This window comes from Eleginops maclovinus, chromosome 1 (assembly GCF_036324505.1).
Source record: "Eleginops maclovinus isolate JMC-PN-2008 ecotype Puerto Natales chromosome 1, JC_Emac_rtc_rv5, whole genome shotgun sequence".
NCBI classification, from domain to species: Eukaryota; Metazoa; Chordata; class Actinopteri; order Perciformes; family Eleginopidae; genus Eleginops; species Eleginops maclovinus.
This window is the reverse complement of record NC_086349.1, coordinates 25,587,626-25,615,609: the sequence shown is the minus strand read 5'-3', so window position 1 is coordinate 25,615,609 and position 27,984 is coordinate 25,587,626. Positions and strand designations below refer to the sequence as shown.

The following is a 27,984-nucleotide window of genomic DNA, read 5'->3' as shown; positions in this document are numbered from 1 at the left end:
AAATGTAAAAACAACTAAATAAATAAATGCTAAACATATAGCAACCACTCAATATGTGGCTGTCTGTCGACTTGACAAAACAAATTGCTTTTAGTTTTAGAAGGCATACTTTAAGTACTATGTATATGTTTTCTATACTTTAACTTACCACCTAGCACCATCTTTACGAGACTCAACCTTAATAATGGTCACAAATCAATACATCACTACTATAATCTATAATATATCCAATCTGCATAATGTATGCTTTTACTTTTGGTACTGTAGATCACTATACTGGTCCTAATACATTTATAAGTAATCAAATGCATTAACAATCTTCACTTCAAACAATATATTTATGCATTGTGTTGTACTTTTGCTCGAGTACACTACTCTGCATATTTTTTTATTCAAATATTATTTGTTGTCTGCTTTGGAAAAATTCGAACATATTTGGGAAGTGTTTTATTTTGAAAGCACAGCCGGAAGTTGCTTTATTTTCAGTTACGCTAGCTTATTGGTTGCTAAAGTAGTTCTCTAAGGCGGAAGGAGGATCAGTCAGTCCTGAGAGAAACATCATGTAGTTCAGCAGAGACTGGAGACAGTTTATATAACACTACACTGAGTTTTTACCTCTTTTTTATCCACCTGGAGCCTCATTTTCTGGGTGTTTTAACATCAAACTGACGTGATGTTCCTCCGCGGATCTAAAAAGCGACGGTCTAACCGCTCGGTGAGTGTTTTTATCTCTTCTAAAACAAACCAAACACCTATATTTACCTGTCTGTCCATCTTTTATCTAACATCGAGCACACTTAATGCTTACTTCAAAGCTTTTTTCTCTGTTTTACTTTCATATTTCGACTTGAAATGAACTCAACTGTTAACGCACGAGCAGAACTCTCGCGTTCACCTGGCTTTTGTTTCTGAACATTGTTTTAGTTTAATGTAAAAATGAACCAAATATTTATACATTTTTTATTATATTATGTTATTTTAATTGTAGAAAGAGACAGAAAGCACATTCTTTGTTTCTTAAGTCATTTCTTAAGGCGCCAGGTACAGTCAGGAGGAGTCAGACTACGTCATAGGTTTTTTTACCTGAACTGTAACCTGTCATTAAGGATTCAATGTGTAATATAGTTTAAAACATAGAAAATAAGCAGACATATTTAAGATTTTGAAAACAGCCTTTTTATTTACATTTTTGCATTAAAAATAACTTAAACAATGAATCAATTATCCATAGGTAATTAGTTTTCAGTCAGTGACTAATTGATTAATCGACTGATTGTTGCAGCTATAGAAGGTGTTACAGAAAATACATTTTTTTTGAATTATTTATTAATCAATTGGGTTTTTTAAACATTTGAATTAACTAATTTGATAGCCAGTTTGAGTTTTAAATAAATCTAAATTCTTTTTTTAGGTTATGGGAATCATTTTGGGGCTCTTTACTCCTCTATGACTGTGAGCTAAATATATTTTGAGTTGTGGACAAAAAAAGACAGTTGGGAAACACATTTATTCATCATTGTCTGAGATTTTATGCTAATTTAATCCATAAAACACACAATGAAAAAATCCTTAGTTGCATCAACACCTATATGCAAAAATATCCAATCCTTGAGAAAAGACAATCCATTTTAAAGAACACCACTCAAAGAAGACAGGGGCCTCTCAAAGTAACCTGTTCATTATACCTTTGTCAGTCTTTCATTACAACAACAATTGATGCTCTGTGAGATCATGCAGCTGGAATTTTGCCCAAAACACAGCCGTCATGGTGAGGTTACTGATCAAATGAGGCTTGTTTTGGGAGCAGACGAACAGATGTGAGGTCACCAAACATCTGGCTCTGCAGCACACTTGGATTATGTCCAGACAGTGACTGTGTACTCGCACACTATTTCTCCAGGCTATTACTTGTACAATTTATACACTTCTTTATCCACTACAAATCTAATAGCAAACCACATTATGTATCAGACACTATTCTGAATTTTGTTGTCTGTGTTCGGACTTTTTTAGTAAATATTTAGTTATTGAACTGTACAAGAAGTATTCGGATAGGTAGTAGGCAAATACCACCTAAAAATAGTCCTGTATTAAAATATTCCTCAAGTAAAAGACAAGTACAAACATATGAGCATCAAAATAAACTTAAAGTACAAAAAGTAAAAGTTCTAATTTGGCGGAATTGCTCATTTAAGAGTCATATTTATTTTATTTATAATTAATACAATTGTAATTATTGGTGCAAAAACGTGTTCATGATTTTAATGTTACAGCTAAACAAATAAAGAGCTAATTTAAATACTTGATTTATATTATCGTCTGATCATCTTCACTTATGATATGATAATACATCAATAATGTGTCTGTTCTATATTGTATTAATTCTATGAAAAGTTACTAAACCTAACAAATATATGCAGCAGAGTAAAAAGTGCAGTATAAGAAAATGAAAATACTTTAAAAATGATACTCAATTGCAGTGCTTGTACATTTTTTAACATAGCTATTGCAATTTATACGTAACATATCCCGTGTGAAAGGGCGTATTTTAAACACCTGACACGTACAATTGCGGCACTCAGGTATTAACGTAAACTATAAATATTTAATGTTCTAACACTCAATTACATCAGCTTTCCAAAAGTGAGTTTTGAATCGTGTTACACTTTAACGTAAACGCTCGTTGAAGATAGTTATACATAGTAAAGCATTATTTATGGCGCATCACAGCAAGAAATAGATGGATTTAGGGTCTGTTTTAAGATGACATATTATCAGAGACTAAACATCTTGTTTCCCCAGCAGCTGCATCCAAATGGATTAGGATATATCATATTGTGTATTAATCTGAATCTAAAAACAGTGTGTCTTTGGCCATCATTCCACTTTTTTTTATTATCACAGTGTCTCTATTACATTAAAGGTGCCATAGAATGAAAACTGTATTCACCTTGGCAGAGTTGAATAAGGAGAGGTCGGTACATTGGACTGACATACCATGACCGTCAAACACCATTGTTTCCTCCTTCACGTGCAAATCATGAATATGCATATCACAGCGGTTAAACGGGCGAATTACAACAATCCCTGTGTGTTACGTCACACACGGTAGTCCAGCCCCAACATCTGCATACACCAGCTGCTGGAAACACTAAGGCTAACACTTACGCCTCCGTAACGTTGCTCTCCAATCTCCGACCAACTGGCTGTTCTTCAAACTCATCGGTGTTCTCCTCCGATAAAGGCTCAAACATTTAAGGTTGGATGCCAATAGCCTCCATGGTTCATCTCTCACAGTTTCGCGAACTTCACTTACTTCTGTGGGCTCTGAGGCAGCCATGGGTTGCTCCTTGTAAACCAGCCAATCAGAGCAGAGTTCGTCATCATTTTTTAAATGAGCCCCAAATAAGGAAATTCAGCTCGTTTCATTCTAGGATCAAATCATAGGGTTATAAATGGGTCTGTAAAACTACATCTGGACATTTTTTGGATCAACCAAAGTTTTATACCTTCTTTGTAGACATCAGAGAACAATTTAGAATACCCGATAGATGCTTTCTATGGCACCTTTAACGTAGTTTAAATGTAATATTATTATTCTAGGGCTCAGATAATTACATCCAAATGTCATATTATCTTTTTATGACTTTTAAAAAGAAACATTAAACAATTCAGAAAACAAAACAGCATTTTTAACGTTCTTACCTTTATTAGGATATTGTACAGGTCCATATTGCAATAAAGATTAAGAACATGTTTATTATTTAAGTTTGACCCCCAGCATGAAGAGGTGATGGGGGGGGAATGCATCTAAGGCCCCTGACCTCTGACCTCTGTTAATGTTTACCACCTCTGTATCACAACATTGAAGAGAGAAGAGAAACCCAATGACAATCTCTGTCTTCTTTTAGCTTCACATACAGTAATAGTGTTTCCCTCCCAACGGCAGAGCACAGCGTTTAGCATTTAGCATGGGCTGTCTCTTTCTCAATGTCATCTATTATCTTACATTCAATTATGAAAGGACTGTACATGATTTATAGGCGATAAAGTCCCTTATCGACTGAAACTACCTTTTAATGTTTGATAAGAAAGCTGGCAGACTCTGTTTGTCCATTACCTGGTTACCCGGTTACTTGGGAGCAGAAAACAAAGGCAGCGTGGCGCGATTTAACCTCTCAGTGAAAACCCAGCAGCTGATATGGAAAGCCTGAAGCATGTGAGCTGGTTTGAACTTATGGGCCAGTTTTATTTACTTTACCCACGCTCAGTTTAGAAAAACCTTCCTACACACCCCTCCCAATACATCCTCCACTCGCAGCACAACAGGCAAACCCACACACACACTTGACGCATTATCGTTTGGTGGACGGAAACACACATAAAGTCTGTGTGTAGCCTTGACTTATAGGACACTGTCACACCGTGATAAGGACACATTCAAGGAAATGTAAAACCGACTAATGTTCAAGGCTGAAAGATCGGCCTTTCTGTTGTCATTGAGGATTAAAACACAGCTTTGTTCATATTGAAATGAACCTCTACTTAATAAAAACATTTTAATTCGATATCTAGTTTTGTAAATTCTCATTATTTGGATGTGTCAAACTTGTATGTATTGATGTGTTTCTGGGATGTTCTCTTGTTGTCTGTTGAGCACACAATAAGACTACATATTTTAATAAGCGGTGGCGGGATAATAAGTACATTACCTCACGTTCTTCACGTACGCTTTGCTCGTTGTTGTACTTAACTTGAGTATTGATTAAGCTTCCCGTCTGCATATGAAGTATCTAAAATAAACCTTTAAGAGCTGCAACATTTGTGATGATTAAACATCGATACATCAATTTATAATTGAATCATTTCGACAAACAAACGACATACAAATGCAAAAAGCCGTCAAAAAATGTCAGTTAACTTGGTACCTTTTTACTTGATGTGTTCTCCCAAAAGGTTGAAATCATAACTTGTAGATCTGTTTTCAAATGATATTTCAGTGAATTAGTGCTGATTCCACCCCCTTAAAATCTTCCATCAAGATTATTATTCTTCAGTCTGCTTTTAAATGTTATATATACTGTCTATGGCGCTGACAAAGGCCTCACACACACAAAAATATGATAAAGTGCAGAAAATGTGGAAAACTGACAATGAAAACATGAGCATATAAAGTGACATTTCACTGAATGGAAAGTCAGTAACACCCTGTAGTTTCCTGTGTAGTCGCTTCAGGTCGGCTTCAGTTTCCAAAGGTGTTTTTTATCCTGCAGCTATTGGCTTTCATTCTCAGTTATCCAAATAAACAGGATATTCAGGAGTGAAGCCGTACACCAGAGTTAATGCACAGACACTTTGTAGTGTGTTCCTCAGTCGACATAAATCAGAAACTTCTTCCTACAGAAATTACAGCTGAGAACGATCTTACCTGGCTCTGTTTACAACTGTCAGTGTGAGTCAAAGTAGTGCTTAATGAGGCACACAACACGCAGTGAGGCATTTCGAAACAGCTTTTAAATTACTGTCATGTTGGTGTGTTCTGGAAAAACAAGTTTGGGATATAGCCTAGTCAGGTATGCAAACAGCAGGAATCATGTGCATCAATGGAATAATTGTTAATTAAAATAGCAAATAAAATAGCTCGAAAGTACAAAAACAAGCTGCTAACGAGGGCTGCAAAATGATCAATATTTTGGGAAATTGCAATATAGACTATATGCGATATACTGTCATTTTGGGCTATACTAGGAACAATGTACCCAAACAGATTTATATAAAAATGCTTAATAGAACAAGAAAGCAAGCTGCTAAATGCTTCAAATTCATGTCTCTCTGGTCGTTCAGTGCATTAGTAAAGCACTTACAACCTTCAGATATCAGTGAGATAAGCTAAGCAAACTCAGCCTTATCGCAGTAATGCTTCATTGAGTATGATCATAAAGAGCTTTGCATGGGAAAAAACAGGCTTGACGTGAATTCTGATGCATGGGTGGTTAGTGGTGAGAGCTGTATGTCCTTATGATGGTGTGTGTGTGGTAGGAAAAAGAGGGATCAAAAGACAGCAGAGCAGGTATGCACAGGTAGAGGGCTGTATCACATATCTGCATTTTATTACTGCTCGTTAAAATCTGCTAGCGTCGCTGCGTCTGTGCATATAATCAAGTGTTTAAGAAATGCAAATATGGTTTTGAGTAGTTACGTTTTGTCCATGCAGCTTATTTTAAAAACCTCACCAAAACAGCTGAATAAATGAGGGTTTTCCCCCTTTTTTTGCAGACACAAGTCCAATATAGGGCACATGCATTGTCTTTCTTCACAAAATGATGAGTGGGACATTTCTTTATCAAACCAGCACAACGTTTCTTCAACTTTTCCCCTTTTAACTGCATTTTTGGAAGTTTTTCCTCATGGAAACTGTGGTTTTTGTAATTCAGACGTTGGTGTATGCTGCACGCAGTTGTGATTTGTAATATTGGGTTATATACATACAGTTGACTTGACTTGGACCCCTTTTAGAATAGGGGAACATAGCTGTTAAAGAGCTTATAATACACAAACCCTTTCCCTGTCAAAAGTACGTTTTTGGTACGAAAGACAGGAGAGGTGTGGGAGAAACAGAAAGTGGAGACTGAGTGACTCCATGGAGAGGGAAAGGGTGCAGCTCTCATCCTGTGTCTGCTTCCTTCCTCTCATCTCTAAAAAGAGGCTTGTGTCTGCAGTCTGTAGTCTGCACACACATGCTCGACTGCAGGAATCAGATCACAAGTGTGATGCGAGGTAGTTAGTGTTGTTGTTGGTGCAACACTTTTGGCAGAAGACATTTATGAGATTGTTTTTATGAGGCAAACAGGTTTAGCTGTAGGGGCTCTCTCGTCTCTATAAACACTTAATAGGACTGCAAGATTAAATCCTTATTTAATTGTAATTCTATTATCCTTTACTTATCCAGGAAAATCATCTTCAAATACAAGCAGTCCCACATAAACAGTCTGACTTGTTAGATAACGCGTAGTACATACAAGCAACACGAGGGAAACAGGAATAGGGTGACATAAAGACCCTAACACTTTTAACCTCAGTCCAGGATTATTGCATTGACTACTGATTGTGCAACACTATACTGGAATAATCTAGAAGAGATTAGTGTTCATTCAGCTGTGAGAAAATCAGGTTATGTGTCAGCAGGAAAAATAATTTGTGCACAGAGGTGTGATCTGGTGATAGATGGTTAATTAACAACACCATTTTACGACCTTTCTTTTCATGCAAAGTCTTTTTACTCTCAAAGATAATATGGAAAAACAGTTTAGTCTTAATGACATGCCAAACATTAGCCTCCTTTAGCTTAGCGGTGATGGCGTGAAGTCATGTGACCGTGCTGTAGTTCCTTTATAGCCTTTTGTTAGCTTTTTACGTCTAGAGATTACATTTATGTTTCAACTATTAAAACAGTGGTTTTAATGTATATGAATGATCCTGCTGACCAAAGCATCATAAAGGTGTGTTTGCCTCACAGTCTCTAATGGAAAAATCCCATTGTTTTTTGTGAAGGGAACCAGTAGGTTACGTCATCCCTGCAACACCCTATACAGATGTTACATGCAGCTATTCCAATGGTCTGTATCTCTATGTGTAGTTAAAGCACTCAAACACACACACAAAGAGGAATGGTGATGTAGGATTTTCATAATGTGACGTCAGCAAGTTATTCATAGTAAATGTGAAGGCTCATACTTCATCAGACACACTGCCGAACTACAGGCTGATGGGATTGACTCTAAGTGCATTCTGCTCGAGGCTCCAGAGTTAACACAGCTCCCTCTCTAACACTCACTATGATGTTTCTGCGACCATGTCTACCAAACACTGTATGTGCGGCTACCTCTGTTGCTTTAACCTTTCTCTGTCTTGTGCCAAAAGCCACACGGGAAATGATGCTGATCTGAAAGAGAGTTTGTGTTTTGTTTCCAGCAGGAGGAAGAGGACCCGGACCGAGGGCAGCCCTGTATGCGCTGCGGGGATCAGTGCCCCGGCTTCCAGGTCCACGGCTGGAGGTACGTCTCAAACTCTGCCGCCGCCGCTGTTAGCTTAGCAGGAAATGTTTGTCTCAAGCTTTGTGTTCACCTCTGGTAGCAATCTTACATGAATCCACGTTTTTTCACAAAAAATAACAAACTCTTATTGTTCTGTTTGAGTGGCAGCTAGTGAAAGAAAATGACATCTTGTGCATTAGAAATTAAGGTGTGAAATCGTTAATTTTAGGCCGCTCTAAATGAAAAGAAAGGACACTGGTCAGTTTTAATCTCATTTTGTGCACAGAAACACAACTATTTTTAATTGGAGACTCAGGTGCTTTTAACTCAGTTTTTGTAGTCTTTTTACACACCAGAAATCATTTAAATTCTGATAACTTGAGTAAACTTAAGCGCAGCAAGCGTGGACATTTTATTTAATCGGCTGACAGTCTATCTGCGAGGACAGAGTTTGACGGTTTCAGCCCTAATATTTTCTGCCTTGTGGATCTGTAAGAATGTAAGAGGTCAGAAGCCTGCTGTGTGTTTGGGTGTGTGTATGTGTGTTTGGGTGTGTATGTGTCGTGTGTGTGTGTCCACATGTCTTAGGAAGGACATCAACATTGCTACCCACTGGAATCAGCTTATCTTTGATCTGTGTACACGCCGAGGGCAGATATACATTAAAAGACTACAAACATGACCTAGTCAGGGCTACACACACACACACACACACACACACACACACACACACACAGACACACACAGAGCTGATCAGCCTCACTGACCCCGTGGCTGTAAGGAATCAGAGCTATAAACTCCTGAGGACCATTAAGCCCTGATAAATGCAGCAGAAGCAGCTGCATTTTGTTTAGTAAACAGAGGCTGCAGGATTATAATAATTCATCCTGCAACATGTGCTTCAGCTTCAGCGATTTACAAGTAAATTATTATTCTAGTATTGTTGTATTCACGCAGTAGTATGAGGCTATTAAGGTAAAAAGCACTATGCTGCTCCATTCAACAGATTATTCTCTTTAGTACAGATCAACTGAGTGTTCATATGGAGCAATACCAAATCTACTGCTGCAACTAACCAGTGTTTTCAGTTTTCTAGATTAATCAATTTAAAGTTATAAAATATCAGAGAAAAGGGAACTAAGGTCCATCTTAGTCTCTAAAATCCTAAGCTTAGTAGTTGGCAATGATTTAACTGTAACTTCCTGTTTATTTCACAATAAGAGCCCCTTCCTCCTTCAGTGATGTAAACTCTCATACAGTATGTTAAGTCAATTAAAGATTATGCACCAGAAACATGTAAATAAAAGCATCTTAGTTTCTCATAGTCCCAGTTGATGTTTTTAATTGTTTTGTCAGTCCAAAAGTCAAAGATATTTTCCTAAATCTGACAAGAAGATCTTTTTTGCGTGAAAAATAAATTGAACAATTAATCTGTTATCAAAGTAGCTTGAGATATTTTGTTGTTTCCTAAACGTTACTCGACTAGAAGACACTTTTTGTCGACAATCACTGTTCACTGCACACGACAACAACACTTCTTTATTCCACAATAAAAGCCCCTACTTTATTCCCATAAATAAACTCTCTTACAGGCATTTATGTGAAGTCTCTTCTAATAAAGCAACCAGGGTATGGTGTCTTAAGCATGGTGGCAGTTGTAGTTCTCACCGTGTAGAGTTTTGTAGGAAGTCCACATTGTGTTTTTCTGAGTTTCTGTAACTGTAGAAGGCTCTGCCGCAAAAATGCATTTCAATTCTTGCCATTCCTTCTTTTAAAGCGAAGACACCAGCTAATAAATATGTCCTCCTACAGACCTCTTACCCTATTTGTTCAGGAGTTGTTAACTTACAAGGTCTCTTGTTCAGCAGGTTTTCTTTTGCTCTCCTTTGAGCCCCCTTGCCTTTCCTCCGCCCCTTTAGTCCGTGAGTGAATATCCAGCTGCTGGGGTCTCTTGGTTTCTCTAATCCTGTCCATCACGCTAATAAGATTAGAACTCACTGCTGTGATCGTATCCCTCTCAAACTCTTTGTACCTTCCCCTGTCTCCCCCACTGTCACTGCTGCTTTGCCTTTCAGTTAGTGTTAAATGATATGTCTAAAGTATTGTATGCATGAGTGTAGAGCTGCAACAATTAATCAACTAATCAGTTATTCAATCGACAGAAAGAGTATCACCAACTATTTCGATAATCGATGTAAAAATCTGAAAATTCAGCCTCTCAAATATTGAGATTTCTTGATTTTTCTCAGTTTATATCGGATTAAAGTTGATATCTTTCTTTCATGGAGTAACAAACAATATTTTTATTCATACCACCTTTGACTTGGACGTTTTTCACTATTTTCTGACAGTTTTAAAACCAATCATCGTTCAAAATAACAGAAAAACTGTTAGTTGCAGAACTACACGAGTGAAGAAGAAGCAACAACTTCAGACTTTGAGGCTTTAAAGAACAATCACCAGACACACAGCTAGATGGATGAAAATAGATTTACTGGTAGTAAAAGGCCGCATTCAAAATCCCAGATGGGCCGACTCAGTGATGGAGAGAATAAAACAAAAGGCGCAGGAATGCATCCTCATGTAACCCAAAGACTGTAACTGTATCTCTTCGTTCTTTCTGCTCGCTTTATTCAGGTCAGGACAAAAGCTTAGAAGTTAGAATGAAATCTAAAACACATGTGCTCCTCTTCAAATGCTGTTTACAGGATCTCTATCAACAAAATGCCTTGGGTAATGGAGGCTCATAAATTAGGGTTTTCCACCAGGAAGAAATATTTAGAGTATTGTGTCATGTGTGTAAAGCCGTTAGTTTGAATGTTATCTATGATGAAATAAAACGGACAGACATTAAATATCAACAGTACAAATGAGAGTATCTATAGAATACACAACGTGAAATATACAGGAAGAGTTAGAACACACCTACTATACAAATATAAACATACGATCAATGACCAAAGTGTGCTGCAGAATGAGAGACATGAAGGTGATTAAATGACTGAGATTTATGGGGGTCAGTCCATCAGACCCCAGAGTCCCGTGCTAATTGCATCTTCCTTAATAACCAATTTAGAGTCGCACCTTTCCTTAAAGAGAGACTACTTTGGTCTTAAAGCTGATGCTTGCTGAGTGGGAAGTGATCCATCTTCCTCCAGAGCTTCCTCAGACAAAGCTCAGAGTGTGGGGTGGGGGGGGGGGGCAGATGGTGCATCCGCTGCCCAGCAGAGAGAGAATTGAGTTACTTTTGACCCACAGGTCCCCGCCACGCTTCACAAGTGTTCAAAGTAGCCGTGGCTGTTAGTCTGGGTGGCCATGCGGCAATTACTCAGTCACTAATTAGTGGAGAGAGTTTAAAGGAGGCGGCCCATCTGTTTCTAAAAATGAGATCTGAGGACAGATTCACTAACCGCCCTGCAGAGAGGTATGGGTTATCACACAGCAGCACACATTAAAGAGGAGGATTATCTGAAAGCTGCTTTTAGTAGCTTTATACTGACATATAATGCATCTGTATACCCGAGAACACGAGCCTACATAGCTGTAAAGTTAGTAGTCCACAAACTGCACTATACCAGGGCTGTCCCTTATCAAACTGTTATTGTTTATATTGAGTCTGTGCGTTACTTTTATTAATTCATCATTGTGCAAGTCAAACATCTACATCACAATTTTAGGGCTTTAACTAAAGATTATTTTCCAGAATGATCAATTTGTCATGAAATGCTATCCCAGTATCTCCAAGGTCCAACGTTATGTCTTTAAATGTATTGTTTTGTCAATAAATACTAAGATAAACACATCAATATGACATAAACAAGTATTGAGAATTAGGAATCTCCATATTTTAGGGGCTGAAAACACCATTTTCTGACATTTTTAGCATGAAAATGTATTTTAACGATTAATTTATTATCAAAATAGCAATCGAGTGACATTTAAAAAAGGAATTGGTTTTATCTGACCTATAGTCAAAAATATAAAGATATTCAACTTAAAAAAAAAACAGATAATGTTTGCCCTTTTTTGCCGAAACAAACCCTAGAAATGTTGATGAAAGAACAGAAGCTAGACCCTTCACCAAGACCCTTGCTATTGCTCAGAATTCTGCCCTGTGAGTCGGAAATGAATTGGCCTCTGCCTTGGCCCACGATACAACCGCTAACCAAGTGACTTGACATTCGGGCGAGTAGTTTATCCATAAAGATGCAACGTGTCGTGACTTTACTAACTCTAAAAGTAACACCGCCTGCTGGATATTTCACTTTGCAGCCACGCATCTTGATCTCATAACATGACAAATGCTGCACAACGCAGCGTTGCTCACAGGCTCTGAATCTGCTCCACTCTCATCTCTGTGATTAATAACTGCATCAGAGCAACAATCGCCCATCTGTTGTCAATCAGTGTGTGCGGTGTAATCTGAGCAGAGAAGACAACGCGTCCATTATTATCCCTTTACATCTTTCAAAAGCAGCGTGAGTACTTTATGTTAGACGTCCGCTACGTGTGTGTTATAGCTTGTTTTTTAAAATGTGTGTGTGTGTGTGTGTGTGTGTGTGTGTGTGTGTGTGCGTGTGCGTGTGTGTCTCCATTGGCTTTTGTTTGGGCACGGAGGAGGGGGTGGCAGGGACGTTAAAAAGAGGCAAACCTTGCTCACACTGACAGACAGGCTTATGGGATGCAAACCTTCACAGAACACACGGGACAGCGGCATCAGGACAACCGGGACTAATTTGTCATGATCACAGCAGGTAAAAAAAACCCTATATTTTACTGTGAGAGGATTAAAGGGACCATAAACAGTGTTTAGGGTGGGGAATTAGTAGGCTGTGTTGTGTGTGTTTGAGAGATTCTTCCTGTTGTTTTGTACACACAGCTGGAGGGATTGGGATTGTAGGTGCACAACATGATGTCATGTACGGTTACAGTATACACGGTAAGCTGCCTGAAATGTACGTTAACAAGCAGACTTTTTAATATCTTCATGGGGGTTAGGGCTGCAGGATACGAGGAACATATACAAAAATGTTGGATATGCCAGTAATACTTGTGATAAATAAAGCACTTTACTATAAAGCCTTTACATACAAAACTAATACAATAAATTGCTTGTTAAATTAAAAAAATGTAAGGAATTACTGTTTTCTTTTATTATCCCAAGAGAAAATTAAAAAACACAAAAGGCACTAATTTGATAAAATGAAAGTGACATTTTAAAGCCAATGTTTCCACTAATACTGTCTTTCAACTTGTCAGAAAATTGACAATGACGCTTAAGCATACATATATATGTTTTACAGCTCTATGGGAGAACTTGTGTTTTAAAATAAAGTGGGAACAATTGAAAGTGCTGGCTAACAGATGATTGGACAAAAGGTCAGTTTTGGTTTCACAGGAGCAGGGAACAAGCGTTAATCTCTGTGTTCAGCAAATTAAAATGATTAAAATCCCCTCTAATCTCCAGCTAATTAAAGCAAATGTGGTTATATCTGCTCTGTATACTGTTGATAATACATTACTGTTTACTTTTCCATCTAATCCTCCATCAGCATGCCAGCAGGAGGAACTCAAATAAATGGAAATATTGCAAAAATCAAGAAAATATAGAATAAAAGATAACTATGAATAAAGCACCATCAAATGTACAGTATATCTGGATTATATCTGGAAGATGGAGCAGCTGTTCAGTCCTGTACCACCCCCATGTGTTATCTACAGTTATTTAATTGTTATTTAGTTTATTATCTTTATAAGTAGAACAGGTATAAAACACATGAATCTTGTTCAATTAATCTAATTATTATTAAGATAAGATATACTTTATTGATCCCAAATTGGGAAATGACAAGCATGTAAAACAGGGCTTGCACATAAATGGAAATGGAAAAGAGTGGAAAACAAACAATTATAAAATACAAACATCTCAAAATAGAAAATAAATCAGGAGATAAAAATACCGTCATTATTTTCCTGATTCAATGTTCAGTCTTTATGTTAAGAGCAGAAAAGAGTCATATTTAAAGATGTGGAATATCAAAAGCTTCAAGTTACAGATGAATGCTCCTCAACCTATCAGCGCCTTATTTAATCTCAGCTCCAGTTTGGTGATTTAAATCTCTAGGCGACAACGACACAGTCCTAGAGTCATAATGTTGCGTACTTTAACTCCCTATAACTATTTCTGACCTGTCAGCATAAATGATGTGTTTTGCCCCGAGGGGACGAAGCATCGCTGAGTTTTGTGAGTCAAATGATTGAGCATGACAGGCTTCAGCTCAGCAGGGCTCAGTAATTTGCAGCATTGAAATGCCCTTCAGAAATGCTTTTAAGTTTACCGAAATAACAATTACCCCTTGCTGAGCGAAAGAGACATCGTGTGAAATCGTGTTTTGGAAAAGCATTCCCTGCGTCATACTATGATTACCTCCTGTCTGTTTGTCAGCATTACGGAAAACACTACAGGTTTTATTAATGTTGGTGGAAGGGTGAAGCATGGGCAATACACAAATGGTGCTTTTACTGTTCGTTCACATTGCAACACAGGTTGTTTGTGCTGCCTTCATGTGGAGTTTCTGCAGAGGGCTGCCCCTGATTTAGTCATTTAGTCAAATAATTGGTAGTTTTGGTGTCAGTTGTTCAGTACTTCGAACGATTACTCCTTTTTAATGCTATCGTTCCTGCTGAATTACTTTTTCAGAGAAACTCACAAAGTAAAGGTAGTGCTTTTGCAGTGCTATTGTGGAGAAGGTCCTTTTTATGAAACTAATTGACATATTCGTCTGACAGTTAGGCGATTAAGAATTTCTGTCAAAATAAATCAGAGCAGTTACTGCCAGATGTGCGTGCCTCCAAGTCATTTAAAAATCTCTTTAAATGCATCAAGCAGATCAGATTTAAAGGTCATTTTGCAATTGTTTCCAAGCAGAGGGAGCTGCACACTTTAAAAGCATTTTGAGGAAATGAAGAACTGACTTTTGTGAGAGATGGTAGGATAATGCTGTTGAGCGAACACATTAAACTCCCATAGCAAGATGTAGAGCTCTAGGTCGGATATACTCCTCAAAAATAACAATATTCTATACATGCAAACATTAAACAGAGTTGAGTAAGAGTTTTGAATGTGTGATAAATATATACCTGGAGACACATGATTTGAGACTACATACTTCCATAGCTCTTTTAAATTGGCACTTTGTTGTCTTTAAATCAGTGTAGGTTGCATGTGAAGCTTTGCACCCACTGCTGGTGATTATATCTCACCATGTGGAGGCTGCTGCTGGTGGGGGGGTGAGAGCAGTTGCATCTGCCATCTGTCCCATCATGCCAGCTCTCCGGCCCTGTCCTCCTACCCACTTACAGCGGCATATCCCCCCCTCCCCGTTTCCCAACACACAACTGACACACACATACAGTACACAAGGCTGGGGTCAATTTTGTGCCAACAGGGCTTAGCCTGAGCTGTGTTTACTATTATTTATTGGATCTACCTGCTTGGCAGCTACAGCTATACATGGTGCCAACTCCAGGATGGAAGAAGTGCAAATAAACACGAAGATATATATATAATCAAATGTATACTTTTCATTTAACCATACTTTTATGAGCAGTGGGCAGCTACCTGGGAAGCTGTCCATACTTCTACTTGGTCTTTGTCTCAAGTTGCCTACTTCTGGACTTTTCTATGCTATTTTGAGGGCATAAGTTCTGCCCAAGTATGACCAATGGCCAACATATAGCATGAACGTAGCACGAAACTGCTGTCGAAATGAAACCACCGTTCATGTTATTGGGTTAAACTGAGCAGTTAGTAACTAAGGATAATGTTGCTGGCTAGCTAGTTAGCAGTGGTGATCGTCACTTCCAGTCAGGGAGAGCGACAGTGAGCCATTTGAGTGTTCACATTGTACGATACACAGTGGACTGATGATAAGTTTCCCAATTAAGAGACAGCATTTGTCTGTATGGGGGCTTGAACCGGCGACCTTCGTGACTCAGTTATACAGACAACCTTTCTGGGCATTAGAAAAGCTGCTGGAATCCCAAAGGAGGTATGTATTTCCTTGTGTTGTGTCAACTCCCTCATAATAACTTGAGTAAAGACAGTGGAGCTCAGTCATGCAGACATTACCTGCCGTTCCCAACAATGCAAAGACATGTTGTTGATCAGAAGAGGAGCACTTGTGCCGTTCACAACCATGCGTGTGTGTTTGAGTTCTTTTTGGATGCGTGGGGGTTGGGTGCTGCAAATAAAGCAGCTTTGTGCCTTGTGAACTTGAGCCACAAGTGCCAGCTGGCAGGCCGTTATGCAATCTCAACAGCAGAGATGCACAGATGCAACACAAGCTGCATATGGACACAATGTATCATCCACACACACACACTTACATGTCACACACACCTCAGTGTCACCCCGGGGCGCTTTATTCTGACTCCACCGGTCCCACTATGTGAGGCACACCCACTTTCGGGGTTTCAATGGGAGGCGGAGGGAGATTACTGCTCCAGTGTCCACCTCCCTCTCGCAGCCAGGCTTATGTCAGAGACCTCATTTCCTGCCGGTCTAGTAGTAGCTTGTTTGGGATGTGAGATCCTCCAAAACATCTGTGAGGAGATTGAGTTTACTGCAGTTGTGTTGAAGTATCAGCAGCACACACAAAGGCTGTCCTCTCCTGAAGGAAGTCTTATATGATGTGTTGATGATTGTGTATTTGTTTACTGCTGTGACTGTTACTCTTGAATAAGTAACTGTGTATGAGCAACTGTTGTGTAATTCATTTCTGGCTGCAATGACTCCCAGAGTCAGCCTGAAGAATGTGTGTGGGCCAGATTGTGACATAATGTCTCCAACGCAAAGTGTGTTCATAATTAAAAACGTTACTGAGTGCCGTATGAACGTGTTGAGCTCCTGCAGATACCGGGGTATGATGATGATTACAGGGTTGGTTAACTTAATTGATTGAGGGAGTTTCTCTCATGCCTGAACGCCTCCATTAGACTCCCTTGTTTACTTCCTGAACAGAGTGACATCACCATTGAACACTTGCACTTCTATTGGCTAGCACTCGGACACATTGTAGTGATGGGCTAAGGGGCGGGACATCTCTAAGCAGTTGAACAGAGGCGGCCAGCTAACCAATCAGAGCAGACTGGGCTCTGCAGCACAGGCAGTATGAGAAGAGCTTTGTGAACATTAAAGCATGGAGACATGTCCCAGTAGAGACACAAATACTGATATGAAACCTGAACATTAACATTATGTGTCCTCTTTAAGGGATATGTGAAAACACTGAGGTGAAAACTAGTGTAAAATGTGTTGAACAGTAAAGTTTATTCAGCTGAACACCGTTGGAAGTTAATGTGTGGTGTCAATGAAGGGCGCATCTGACAGGCTTTCATACCCTCTTTAATGTGGGGTTGGAAAATGAACTGAATGAGTTGGCATTTAAATGTCCATGTGTAATATATTCTGATTGTATTTGATGTTATTTAACCGCTCCTTTGCACCTGAAGCACCAGGAGAACCCTGCTTCCTGAAATATTCGACACTTCGTTAGCTTTAGCTTGAGCTGTAAATCAGCCAAACTATTTTAAAAAGCTCCTCAGGGATGAATCTCAGATGTCCTCTCTGTCCCTGCAGGAAGATCTGTGTGCACTGTAAGTGTGCGCGTGAGGAACACGCGGTGCGGGCCGTGCCGGGTCAGCTGGAGAAGATGATGACCAAGCTGGTGTCCGACTTCCAGAGACACTCCATCTCCGACGACGACTCCGGCTGCGCTTCAGAGGAATACGCCTGGGTGCCGCCGGGGCTCAAGCCCGAACAGGTAACAGCAGACGCATCGAGACAGGGAAAACAACACACAGGGTTCCATTGGACGTGTTCGTACACACACACTTTTATTACCATGGGAACTAAATACTCAGGGCTTCTGATTTACGACTGTTATTGAGTAAATTGCTCTGTAAATGAATAAATGGATCTCTGCACTCTGTTATTGATGATCCTTATGTGAACAAGCCCTGACAGAGTGTAATACATAACATTGATAACAGTATACATAAGAAGAAGTTCAATAACATGTACAGATTTATGTTTTTACACTTTTTTGGTGTGAATTATTAGGAATATCATAAATATAAACTTTAAAGACCTGTACTTTTAGTTTTAAAATGCATATTATTTTTTATTATACATTTTATTTTGTCTGCTGTTCCCTTAAAATATTTGTCTTTCCTTTATTTATTCCTTTGTTTCGTTGTTTAATTAAATGTTGTTTGTTTCTTTATTTTAATTTAATGTCTTTATTTTCTTTCTTTAGTTATTTCTTACATTTTTAAGCATCATTTTAGTGAGAATTAAACTATCATTTTTGTAACGAGCTTCAGTATAAATGTAATTAAATGTAATTAATTCAACTATTTGTTTAATATTTTCTAAATGTGTATTTGAGTAGTATGAGGTGACAGAAATGAACTAAAATACCTTTATCTCCTGCTACAGGTGTACCAGTATTTCAGCTGCCTGCCGGAGGACCGGGTCCCGTATGTAAACAGTCCGGGGGAGAGATACCGGATCAAACAGCTGCTGCACCAGCTGCCAGCTCACGACAGCGAGGTAACGCCACCGTGATCCAGAGTTCGGATTCACTAATGCTGTAATGTTAGACTCTGGTGACATGTCAAAATTAAACTAGGGCTGCAGCCAAGAATTATTATTTATTATTGACTATTCTGCCCATTATTTACTTTCTTTGTCACTTAAAAACCCAAAGATATTCACTGAAGTACGATATGAAACTGAAAATAGCAGGAAATCTCCTTATTTTAGAGGCTGAAACAAGCATTTTCTGACATACCTGACACTTCATACATGAACAATTTGCAATAATCTATCCTACTCAATCGTGTGTGTGAGGATAATCCAGTATGAATTGGTTTATATTCAGCTGTATACCCTGTATGAGTGTGCCTCTTTGTTCCTTCAGTTTTTACAGAAACTGGTAAATAATCGTTCTGTTTAATTCATTTGGACTATACAAAACAATTTCTTATTTCTTTAATTCCAGTTGCTTCTAATGACACTTTAAAAACGGGATGATGCATTTCAAGAGGCGTATAAACAACACATTCGTTGTTAATTTAAGTGACACAATCATAAACAAGAGACGGATTGAATTATTCTCACTGAAACTAAGAGGTATTTGAGGTTAAGAAGTAGTCTTCTTTGCATATTTCAACCACATTATCTGTGTTTCCTGCAGTCTCAGTACTGCAACACTCTGGACGACGAGGAGAAGAAGGAGCTGCGAGTGTTCAGTCAGCAGAGGAAGAGAGAGAACCTGGGCCGAGGCGTCGTCAGACTCTTCCCTCTGACGATGACGGGCGCCATCTGCCAACAGGTAGAGCAGCATTTTTTATTTGATGTCTCCAAAACCACGCAGAAGAACTCCCTCGTTAAACAGGCTATAAAAATGTGTGCTTGTTATCAACATAATGCACGCAAGGGAAAGACACCGAGATGCAGAAGGAGGAACTTTTTATAGGACTATAGGTGCATGTAGGTGCAGGAATGGCTCAGGGGAGGAGACGATTAAAGGGCTGTGAAGGAAAATTGCTGCTGAGCATGCACAGCTCATCATTGGTGAAAGAGACGGATAAAACAATCTAAATTTCTGCATTGCTTTTTATCTATCTGAACCGTTTTGGTGTGAGTTGCAGAGTGTGTGAGATATCAGCTGTAGAGATGTCTGTATTCGCTCCAATACAATGGAGTAGGGCTGCAAATAACAACTGGTAAAAATAACTACTCGGTCATGATTGCTAGAAAGAGGCGTTGCTGTTGAGGTTTTTTTACAGGTATTTTATCACCTTGAGCGTTTGAGCACACAAGCAAGTGCCAACTAGTATCAATCAATTAAATTGTATTTATAAAGCCAAATATCACAGATTACAGATTTTTCTCCGGGGGTTTACAGTGTGTACAGCACACAAACCCCTCTGTCCGTTACCCTTGCAGTGTACAAGAAAGAACTCCCGAAGAAAAACATAATGAACAGGAAAAACTGAAAAAAATTCGGGACCAGCAAACAGAGGAAAAATCCCTCTCACGTGCCTTATATGTCATTTATAGAGATCAAAAAGTTAATACATTTACCACAAAGGAAGTCCAAAACCCACTATTATATCGCCTAATATGTGCAAAGTTCAAACCAGCAACTAACACTCAATCTAGATCTATAAACAGCTCTACAGGTGAGAGGAAAAGTGTGTATTTTGGGTTGAACTGTCACCCTCTAACTTCCTTCCCCCTGATGTTTTCCAGTGTGGCCGTCAGATCTGCGGGGGGGACATCGCGGTGTTTGCCAGCCGCGCGGGGCAGAGCGGCTGCTGGCACCCTCAGTGTTTCCGCTGTCACACCTGCAGCGAGCTGCTGGTCGACCTCATCTACTTCTTCCAGGAGGGAAACATCTACTGCGGCCGGCACCACGCCGAGAGGCTGAAGCCCCGCTGCCAGGCCTGCGACGAGGTGAGGGGCTCAGGGGAGGTCAAATTAGTCCGCAAAGGGTTCATTTCTCCAGGCTACATGTGCACACAGCACCCCCTGTTGGGGAGATAGGGTAACATAGGCAGATATGACCTCTGTATGACATATCCTAGCCCCCTTTATATGTCACCATCTTGCAATCAGGTTTAATGTAGCTCTATGTTTGAATTATAATCCACATTAGAATTATTATTATTATTTATTTGTATGTATTTTGTATTAATTAATTTCAAATAATGTTATTAAATATTTAGTTTTGTTTAAATTATTATTATTATTTATATATTGTTTGCCTTAAATCCATATTTTTATGCTTTTTATGCTTTAAATAGTTTTCCGATTTAAAGCTGATTTCTTTCTTTTGTTATACATACCACAAACTAAGTATCGATGGAAATGACTCTCAGCAATGTGAACACACACATTTTTCAGTTTGGAAAAAAACTTTAAACAATGAACAAAACATCAGTTTTAATTTTATCCAATTTATATAAAAATAGTGTATATTTTCTGTAGAATATATTTGGGTTGTTTCAGCAATATAATGATAGAGCCTGAGGAGGGGCAGCATGAACACAGAAGGTGGCAGTGGTTTAACCTCCTGTTCTGAGAGTGTGTGTTTCAACCGGATCACTAACATTATTTAAAACCAGTCACATGGTACAGCGCGCCCTCGGGTGTCATAAAAGGCGTCATGCGGTCGAAAAACGATTTGCACTCCACAGAAAACGTTCCTGATTGCTTGATCCCCGCTCCGACACCTCGGCACATCAAACCTGATAAACCCAGCAGCAGCAGCAGATAGTGTCTAGCGTTGACACAAAACCTTAACAGATATAGATTTTCGATACCTATTTCAATGCCACATGGTAACAGTAAGGGCTTATGAACTGAAATGGATACAGTAAGGCTTTTCTGTTCCTGGATAGATTCAGAGAATACGTGTGGAAAACATTCCCGATTTCTAAAACTTTTTCACATTAAGTAAGCAAAATGATTCTTAACAAAACAAATCCATGCATGATTTAGTTTATGCATAGCAAATACACATTTAAATCAAATCAACTGAAAGGCTGTAAATGTTCTAGTTCTAGTGGAGTATTGAGAGGACAGAAAATGAGTACTAAAACTGTTTCAAATATTCAGAGTTGCTGTGTATCAACACTTTAGGGCAGTGTGCAGAAAAGTCTGTCCGCCACAAACTATTAGAGATAAATATGAAAAATGTAAAGGCTTGATTGTCACATTATCAACAGTGTAGTTTTTTTGCAATTTAAAACAATTATTCCAAGGCTCTTCCAACAGTGCAACAAACAATATACTTAAGACATGATACACGAAAACAAGAGATGAAATAGTGCAGGAATAAGACTTTCTACATTTATAATAGAGTACGTGAAACAGAATCCATAATTCAAAGCTGTACAGTAAAATAAAATACTGCTTATTGTAACTATATAAATATATGGATTGTAAACAGCTGTATGTGCCGTAAACAGAAGGTGGTATTTAAAGATATCTTAAATAAACAAAGCATGAGGCGTTGTGTAGGAGGATTGAGATTCAATGTGCAGAAATATCCCCAAAATGATTCCTCAGGCCCTTTCAGGTGATTTACTATTCCTGTTTCACATCACTTTCTTAGATCTATGCGTGGTTGAGAGTGTTTCAGTTTTCCTGTTCTGAACGGCTCTCAGTGTGACTTAAGAGCTTAGCAGACGTCTCTTAATGGATCTGCAGAGACTGACCTTTTTCATCCTGTTAACCCAAATCCTCAGCATCACTTTTCCTACTGATTTGTTTACTTCTGTGGGAGAAATCATCACTGACTGACCTCTGCGCCCCCCCCGTCTCTTGTGTCTGAACCGTAGATTATTCTGGCTGATGAGTGTACGGAGGCCGAGGGGCGGTACTGGCACATGAAGCACTTCTGCTGCTTCGAGTGTGAGGCGGCGCTGGGCGGGCAGCGTTACATCATGAGGGAGAGCCGGCCGTACTGCTGCTCCTGCTACGAGTCGCTGTACGCCGAGTACTGCGACACCTGCGGGGAACATATAGGTACTGAACCAAGAATAAAGAAGCTCATTTACTGGGGTTTATAACAGCTGACAGAAATGATCAGGCAGCTTTAAACATTTGTTCTGATGTCCTGCGATGCCAGAAATGTCCAAAAACACCCAAAAAATTAACGAGGCAAACATTACTATTTAAATGAACTAGTTAAAGGTTACGGAGTACTGCCTCACCTGCGGGGAACACTGAATTAAGAATAACAAAGCTGATTTATGGGGTTCATATGTGGTGTAAAGCCATTGTGAGGCAGATGTTCTTCACTGTTTAATTATAAACTCTTTACTTTAACTTTAGCATCATTTATAAAAGCTGCTCTGATGTCCTAAGACGACAAAATGTCTGTGAAATAAAACTATAATGTAGATATAAATATCAACAGTATGACAGATGTAGTGATTGGTCATTAATGATGCCCCCCCCCCCCCAGGTATCGATCAGGGCCAGATGACGTACGAGGGGCAGCACTGGCACGCCGTGGAGTCGTGCTTCTGCTGCGCCCGCTGCCGGCTGCCCCTCCTCGGCCGGCCCTTCCTCCCCCGATCGGGACTCATCTTCTGCTCCAGGCCCTGCTCTCTGGGAGAAGACCCCGACAACTCCGACTCCTGCGACTCCGCTCTGCAGATCAGACCCACTCAGCACCGGCGCTGGGAGGCGGGGAAACACCAGCAGCACTGTGGGTCTCCTCTGCAGCCACCAGAGGGCGTCAGGCTGCCGGTGACTGTCTCTAAAGACTGCATACACACAGCGGGGGAGAACAGAGGTGAGGGCAGCCCGGGGGTCACACTTTTCCTCTCACCTGTAGAGCATATAATCATATGTATTTTTAAATCATTTACTGAGTGCCATTTAAAAGAACATTCCTCCCTCCCAGGTGTTCACTGCACCACTCCGGTTCAGAACGGCCTTCCCTCCCCCGCTGGTCAGCCTCACCCCCGGGGCTCGTACTCCCCTCTCCCCCACATCCATCTAGGAAACGGCTTAGGCCCGTCGTGGCCCAGCGACCTCCCCCACTACAGCTTACTGCCGGGGGACACGGCTCCGGCGCTGAATGGGAATACTGGACTGACTGGTCTGAACTCGAGAGGAACGAGCAGCGCTAAGGACTGCAGGAACTGGGTGGAGAGGACCAACCAGGTGATGCAAGGTATCACAAATCACTATTACACTTAACATGGTGTCGATTAAAGCTGCACAATTAGTCAACAAAGGAAAAATAATCACCAACTATTTTAACAATTTAGGATCTTCAGCCCCTTTAGATGTATAGACTCTCTGCTTTTATCTGTTTGATATTGAAATGAAGGGAGTATCTGATGGTCATAACAAAAACGAATCAAAAATCATTATCACATTTTAGTTTATCTGACAAACGAAATATCTAATTAATATCTAATTAAAACATATAATGAATCACTTTATAATCACAACATACGGAAAACATCCAAGTCATTGTGCATGTAGAAATGTTGTTCTCTCAGAAGAGGAGATTTCCTGTTTTTGAATCGTGTTAAACTGAATGTCTGGACATTTAAAGGCCTCCCTCTGGACTTTATGGAAAAGGGATGGAGATTTTCTACAGCAAACTATATCTATAAATGATCTATAAAGCACATTTCAGAAAGGTATTTATTAAAAAAGATGTTAAGCATTTGAGAAAAGTGCAAAAGACACACATTATTTCATGAAATTAACAGAAATGGAAAGGGATTTAAACTAAAACGAGAGCAAATCTGTATTTTTGTGTAAATATGAAATCACTTCACTTTGGTTCTGCTCCTCCCTCCGCAGTGTTTCCTCCTCAGAAAAACTCTCACCTCATCTCCCCCATCTCCCCCCCCGACCCCTCCTCCGTCCTCCCCCCTCCTCTCCCGTTGAAGTCACGTGACGTGATGTCCCGGGACTCCCCTTCTCCGAGCCTCCCCCCGCCGCCACCACCGCTGGAGGACACGCCCTCAGACTCCCCCCCACCTCTGTCCCGCAGCGGCACAGCCAGGGTCAGCTTCAGAGAGCCAATCAGCAGCAGCTACTCTGTGGAAGGAGAGGAGGAGGAGGAAGAGGAGGAGGATCTGAGGGAGGAAGAGGAGCAGCAGCAGGAGGAAGAGGAGGAGGGAGGCTTTGGGAGCCGGCTGAATCTGCAGAAGGGAATCCCCCCTCAGATGGATCTGCTGGGTGAGAGAAATGGATATGACTGAAGTTTGCAAAGTAACTTCAACAAACTATGAGACAAACTCAGAACAGCCAGCCAAGATTATCTCACATCATTTGGGAATCCTGTTCCTCTAATAAAGTGTCACACCCTCAAGGAAAACATTTCCCCATTAAAACAAAATGTCATGCCATAACAGCATTACATACCCAGTATTTTCAGGGACTCATTTACTTTAAAAATAAGAACTCAGTGGAAATGAAACAGTGGAAGATAATAATACTTTATAATACTTAGTGGCAGTTTTAGGAGTGGGGATTGTGTTGTCATCTAAAATGCTCTAAAAATGTTTTTATTTAAATGAGATTCAAATGAAAAATAATTCATATTTTGTGACACTGTCTGAAAAATCCGTGCTTTTATCTTAAGTTGGACACTTTCGTAGGTCTCGCCAATTATTTGTGAAAAGAAGCCGGTTTAATATTTTCTGAAAAGAGATGATCTTTGATATCGCTGAGAAAATGTGTTTCTGGAAGTGATGATCAGAACAGAAGTCGGTAAAACATTTAGCTCTGTGAAAGTAGAACATCTGATAAATGTGTGGTATTTTATGGACGTGTTTCTCTAAATGTCTGAATGTCCTCTCAGATGGATCCTCGTATCACCAGCGGAGTCTGCGGCGGGGCTGGAGCAGGACTCGTGTTCCCTCGGACCCCGCCCTCCACACCGGGTCAGAGCGGCGGCCCCGACGCTCTCGATCCGAACGACCCCGCCTCGACGTCCTGGACTGGAGGGGGGAGAGAGGGGAGAGGGAGAAGGGGGAGAGAGGGAACCCCTCCTCTCTCAGCCTGCAGCTGAGACACTACAAACACGAGGACTGCTCCACCTGCTCCTCCTCCTCAGACTCCGAGGAGGAGGGCTTCTTCCTGGGGAAACCTATCCCTCTGCCCCCCCAGCTCCGGAAACAGCCCCCCAAGGAGGACCGAGGGCGAGAGGAGGAGGGGGAGGAGAGGGAGGTTCAGAAGGGGGGGCTGAGAGGCAGCTTTAGGAGGAGGAGAGCTCACAGCCTCGGAGCTAAGGACAAAGATAAAAACTGTGCCATCTCCTAACAGCACAGATCTCCCGACCACAGACCGTTCACTTACACCATTTCCCAGAGTGGGAGGAGTAAAGTCTGTCTCCTCACGCAGCCCCTCCTCACTCTGGTGTTCACAGGGTTCATGATAACACAAGACATGCAGACTTTAATAACAAAGGTGATCTGCAGTCCCACCCTACTTATCAAGAGGAAGCAGAGCACACCTCAGACCTGACCTTTAATGCAACAGTCCCACATGATGGGGTATTAGGCTCACTGTAGGGGGAGGAGTCATGGGGAAGGGAGCCAGGGCAGGGGAAGTAATCCAAGGAAATACTCAACATTTCTGAGCAAAGCTTTTCCGAAATTATTAAGGAACAAAAATAAGAAAAAACCTACAAATTCTCAGAAATGATTACATAACAAATCTAGCAAATCAAATATTTTCTGAGATTACAAAGTCAGAAATGTACCAGAAAAAATATTCAGAAATTGAGATTTGAAATAATAGATTAATGAGAAGAACATTGAGAATATATCTGAGATTTTAAGTAATAATTTAAAGAGAAAATAAACTAAATATTCCAGAATTCAAGTCATACATTTACGAGAAAATAAATCAGAGAATTTCTGATATTTTAAGTTCTGAATATACGAGACGGGGAAAAAATCCAGTCAGAAATGTGCAAGAAAAAATCTGAACATAAACAAGACGATTGGATAAACGTTAGTAAAGATTTATTTATATGTTTTGTCTTTACTTAGCAAGGTTGGTTCTGCTCATCACATTGCCACCTGTCGTGTATCAGGACCTTCAATGTATGAATGAAGCATTTGAAAAATAGGGTTAGGGTTAACCAACGACTTACATCTCAGGAATTCTGATTTACTCTCTGGATTGTTTCCCTTCCAGCATTGAATTGTTATTGTTCTATACAGCCCATAATACGCCGTCACCGTGTTGACTCCTAATGCAGTGTATACATGTTTATGAATCCTGTGAAAAGTGATGAATGTGGTTATTAAAACTCGCTCCTCCATCAAGAAAATATGGAATATATATTATTGTTAACCACTTCTCTGTGCTCTTATGTGCAATGTTTTATACATGACTGTAAACTACAGCTAAGAACACTCAATGGCCAAATATTATGGGATGGAGTTTCACACAAAGGAGGATTCAAAGTGGCTCCCTGAGGTTGTGAGTGTTGTGCAGTCCAGATAAAACACTGCAGCGTTTCTGTGCGTTCACGTCTTATAGTGGAAAAACACTTTGACTTATTTTGATATACTTGGTGTCGGTCGCTGTTTTATTTCTGTTTAAAACGAGATTATAAATCTGTTGGTATGATTGTGAGAGACAACTTTATGCTGATATTAAATTTGTCTAAATTCTTTGTCCTGTTGTGTCATTTATTATTTAAAGGCACCATGCACACAAAAATATGCACAAATAAACTCATCTATCTTCTGAGATCATTCAGTACGTCTACAGAAGATACATCAAAAATAAATCAGAAGAACTAGGATTTAAATCAAAATAATGATAGTAATAATAACAATAAGAAGAAGAATCAAAATAATAATAATAATAATAATAATAATAATGATAATAATAATACAAGAAAAATAAATCAGAAAAATAATTGAGATTTATGAGAAAGAATATCCCAAAAATAAGAACATTTTTCTGGGAATCATTTACAAGATTTTAAGAGAGACTTGTAAAATGTGTTTGTTTGTTTGTTTGTCTTTCTTCAGGTTGGACTGACATCATTTCACAATATATATATTAAACTATATACGGAAATCTAAATATCTAAAACTTTAAAAAGGCAACTTGTCTGCATACCCTCAAACCTTTGTTTTATATTTAAGAAAATATGACCTTTTGCATTCACATTACTTATACAGCACATACCCAGCATACATAGAGTTAAAGAAGGAGAAATACTTAGAGAGGGTTTTACAAATTAACATCTATTTTTCTAATTCATAATTGATTCATTTTGCTTCTTATTTACACTGTATTTGTATTGTTATATAGAAAATATAAAACACATTTGTATTAAGATTATTTACAAACAAAACTCCTCATACATCAGGGTAC

The 27,984-nt window shown here is 39.5% G+C and overlaps 1 protein-coding gene across 1 annotated transcript; it reads left to right on the top strand.

Moving 5' to 3' along the window:
• Positions 1-517: 517 nt before the first annotated feature.
• prickle3 (prickle homolog 3) lies at positions 518-27,271 on the top strand. The gene is made up of 11 exons (XM_063893281.1): positions 518-715; positions 7,972-8,054; positions 17,674-17,857; positions 18,535-18,648; positions 19,295-19,432; positions 20,356-20,559; positions 22,449-22,635; positions 23,078-23,410; positions 23,522-23,794; positions 24,439-24,819; positions 25,445-27,271. The coding sequence occupies exons 1-11, from the start codon at positions 674-676 to the stop codon at positions 25,903-25,905; spliced, it is 2,400 nt and encodes a 799-aa protein (XP_063749351.1). The 5' UTR covers positions 518-673; the 3' UTR covers positions 25,906-27,271.
• The last annotated feature ends 713 nt before the right edge of the window (positions 27,272-27,984 follow it).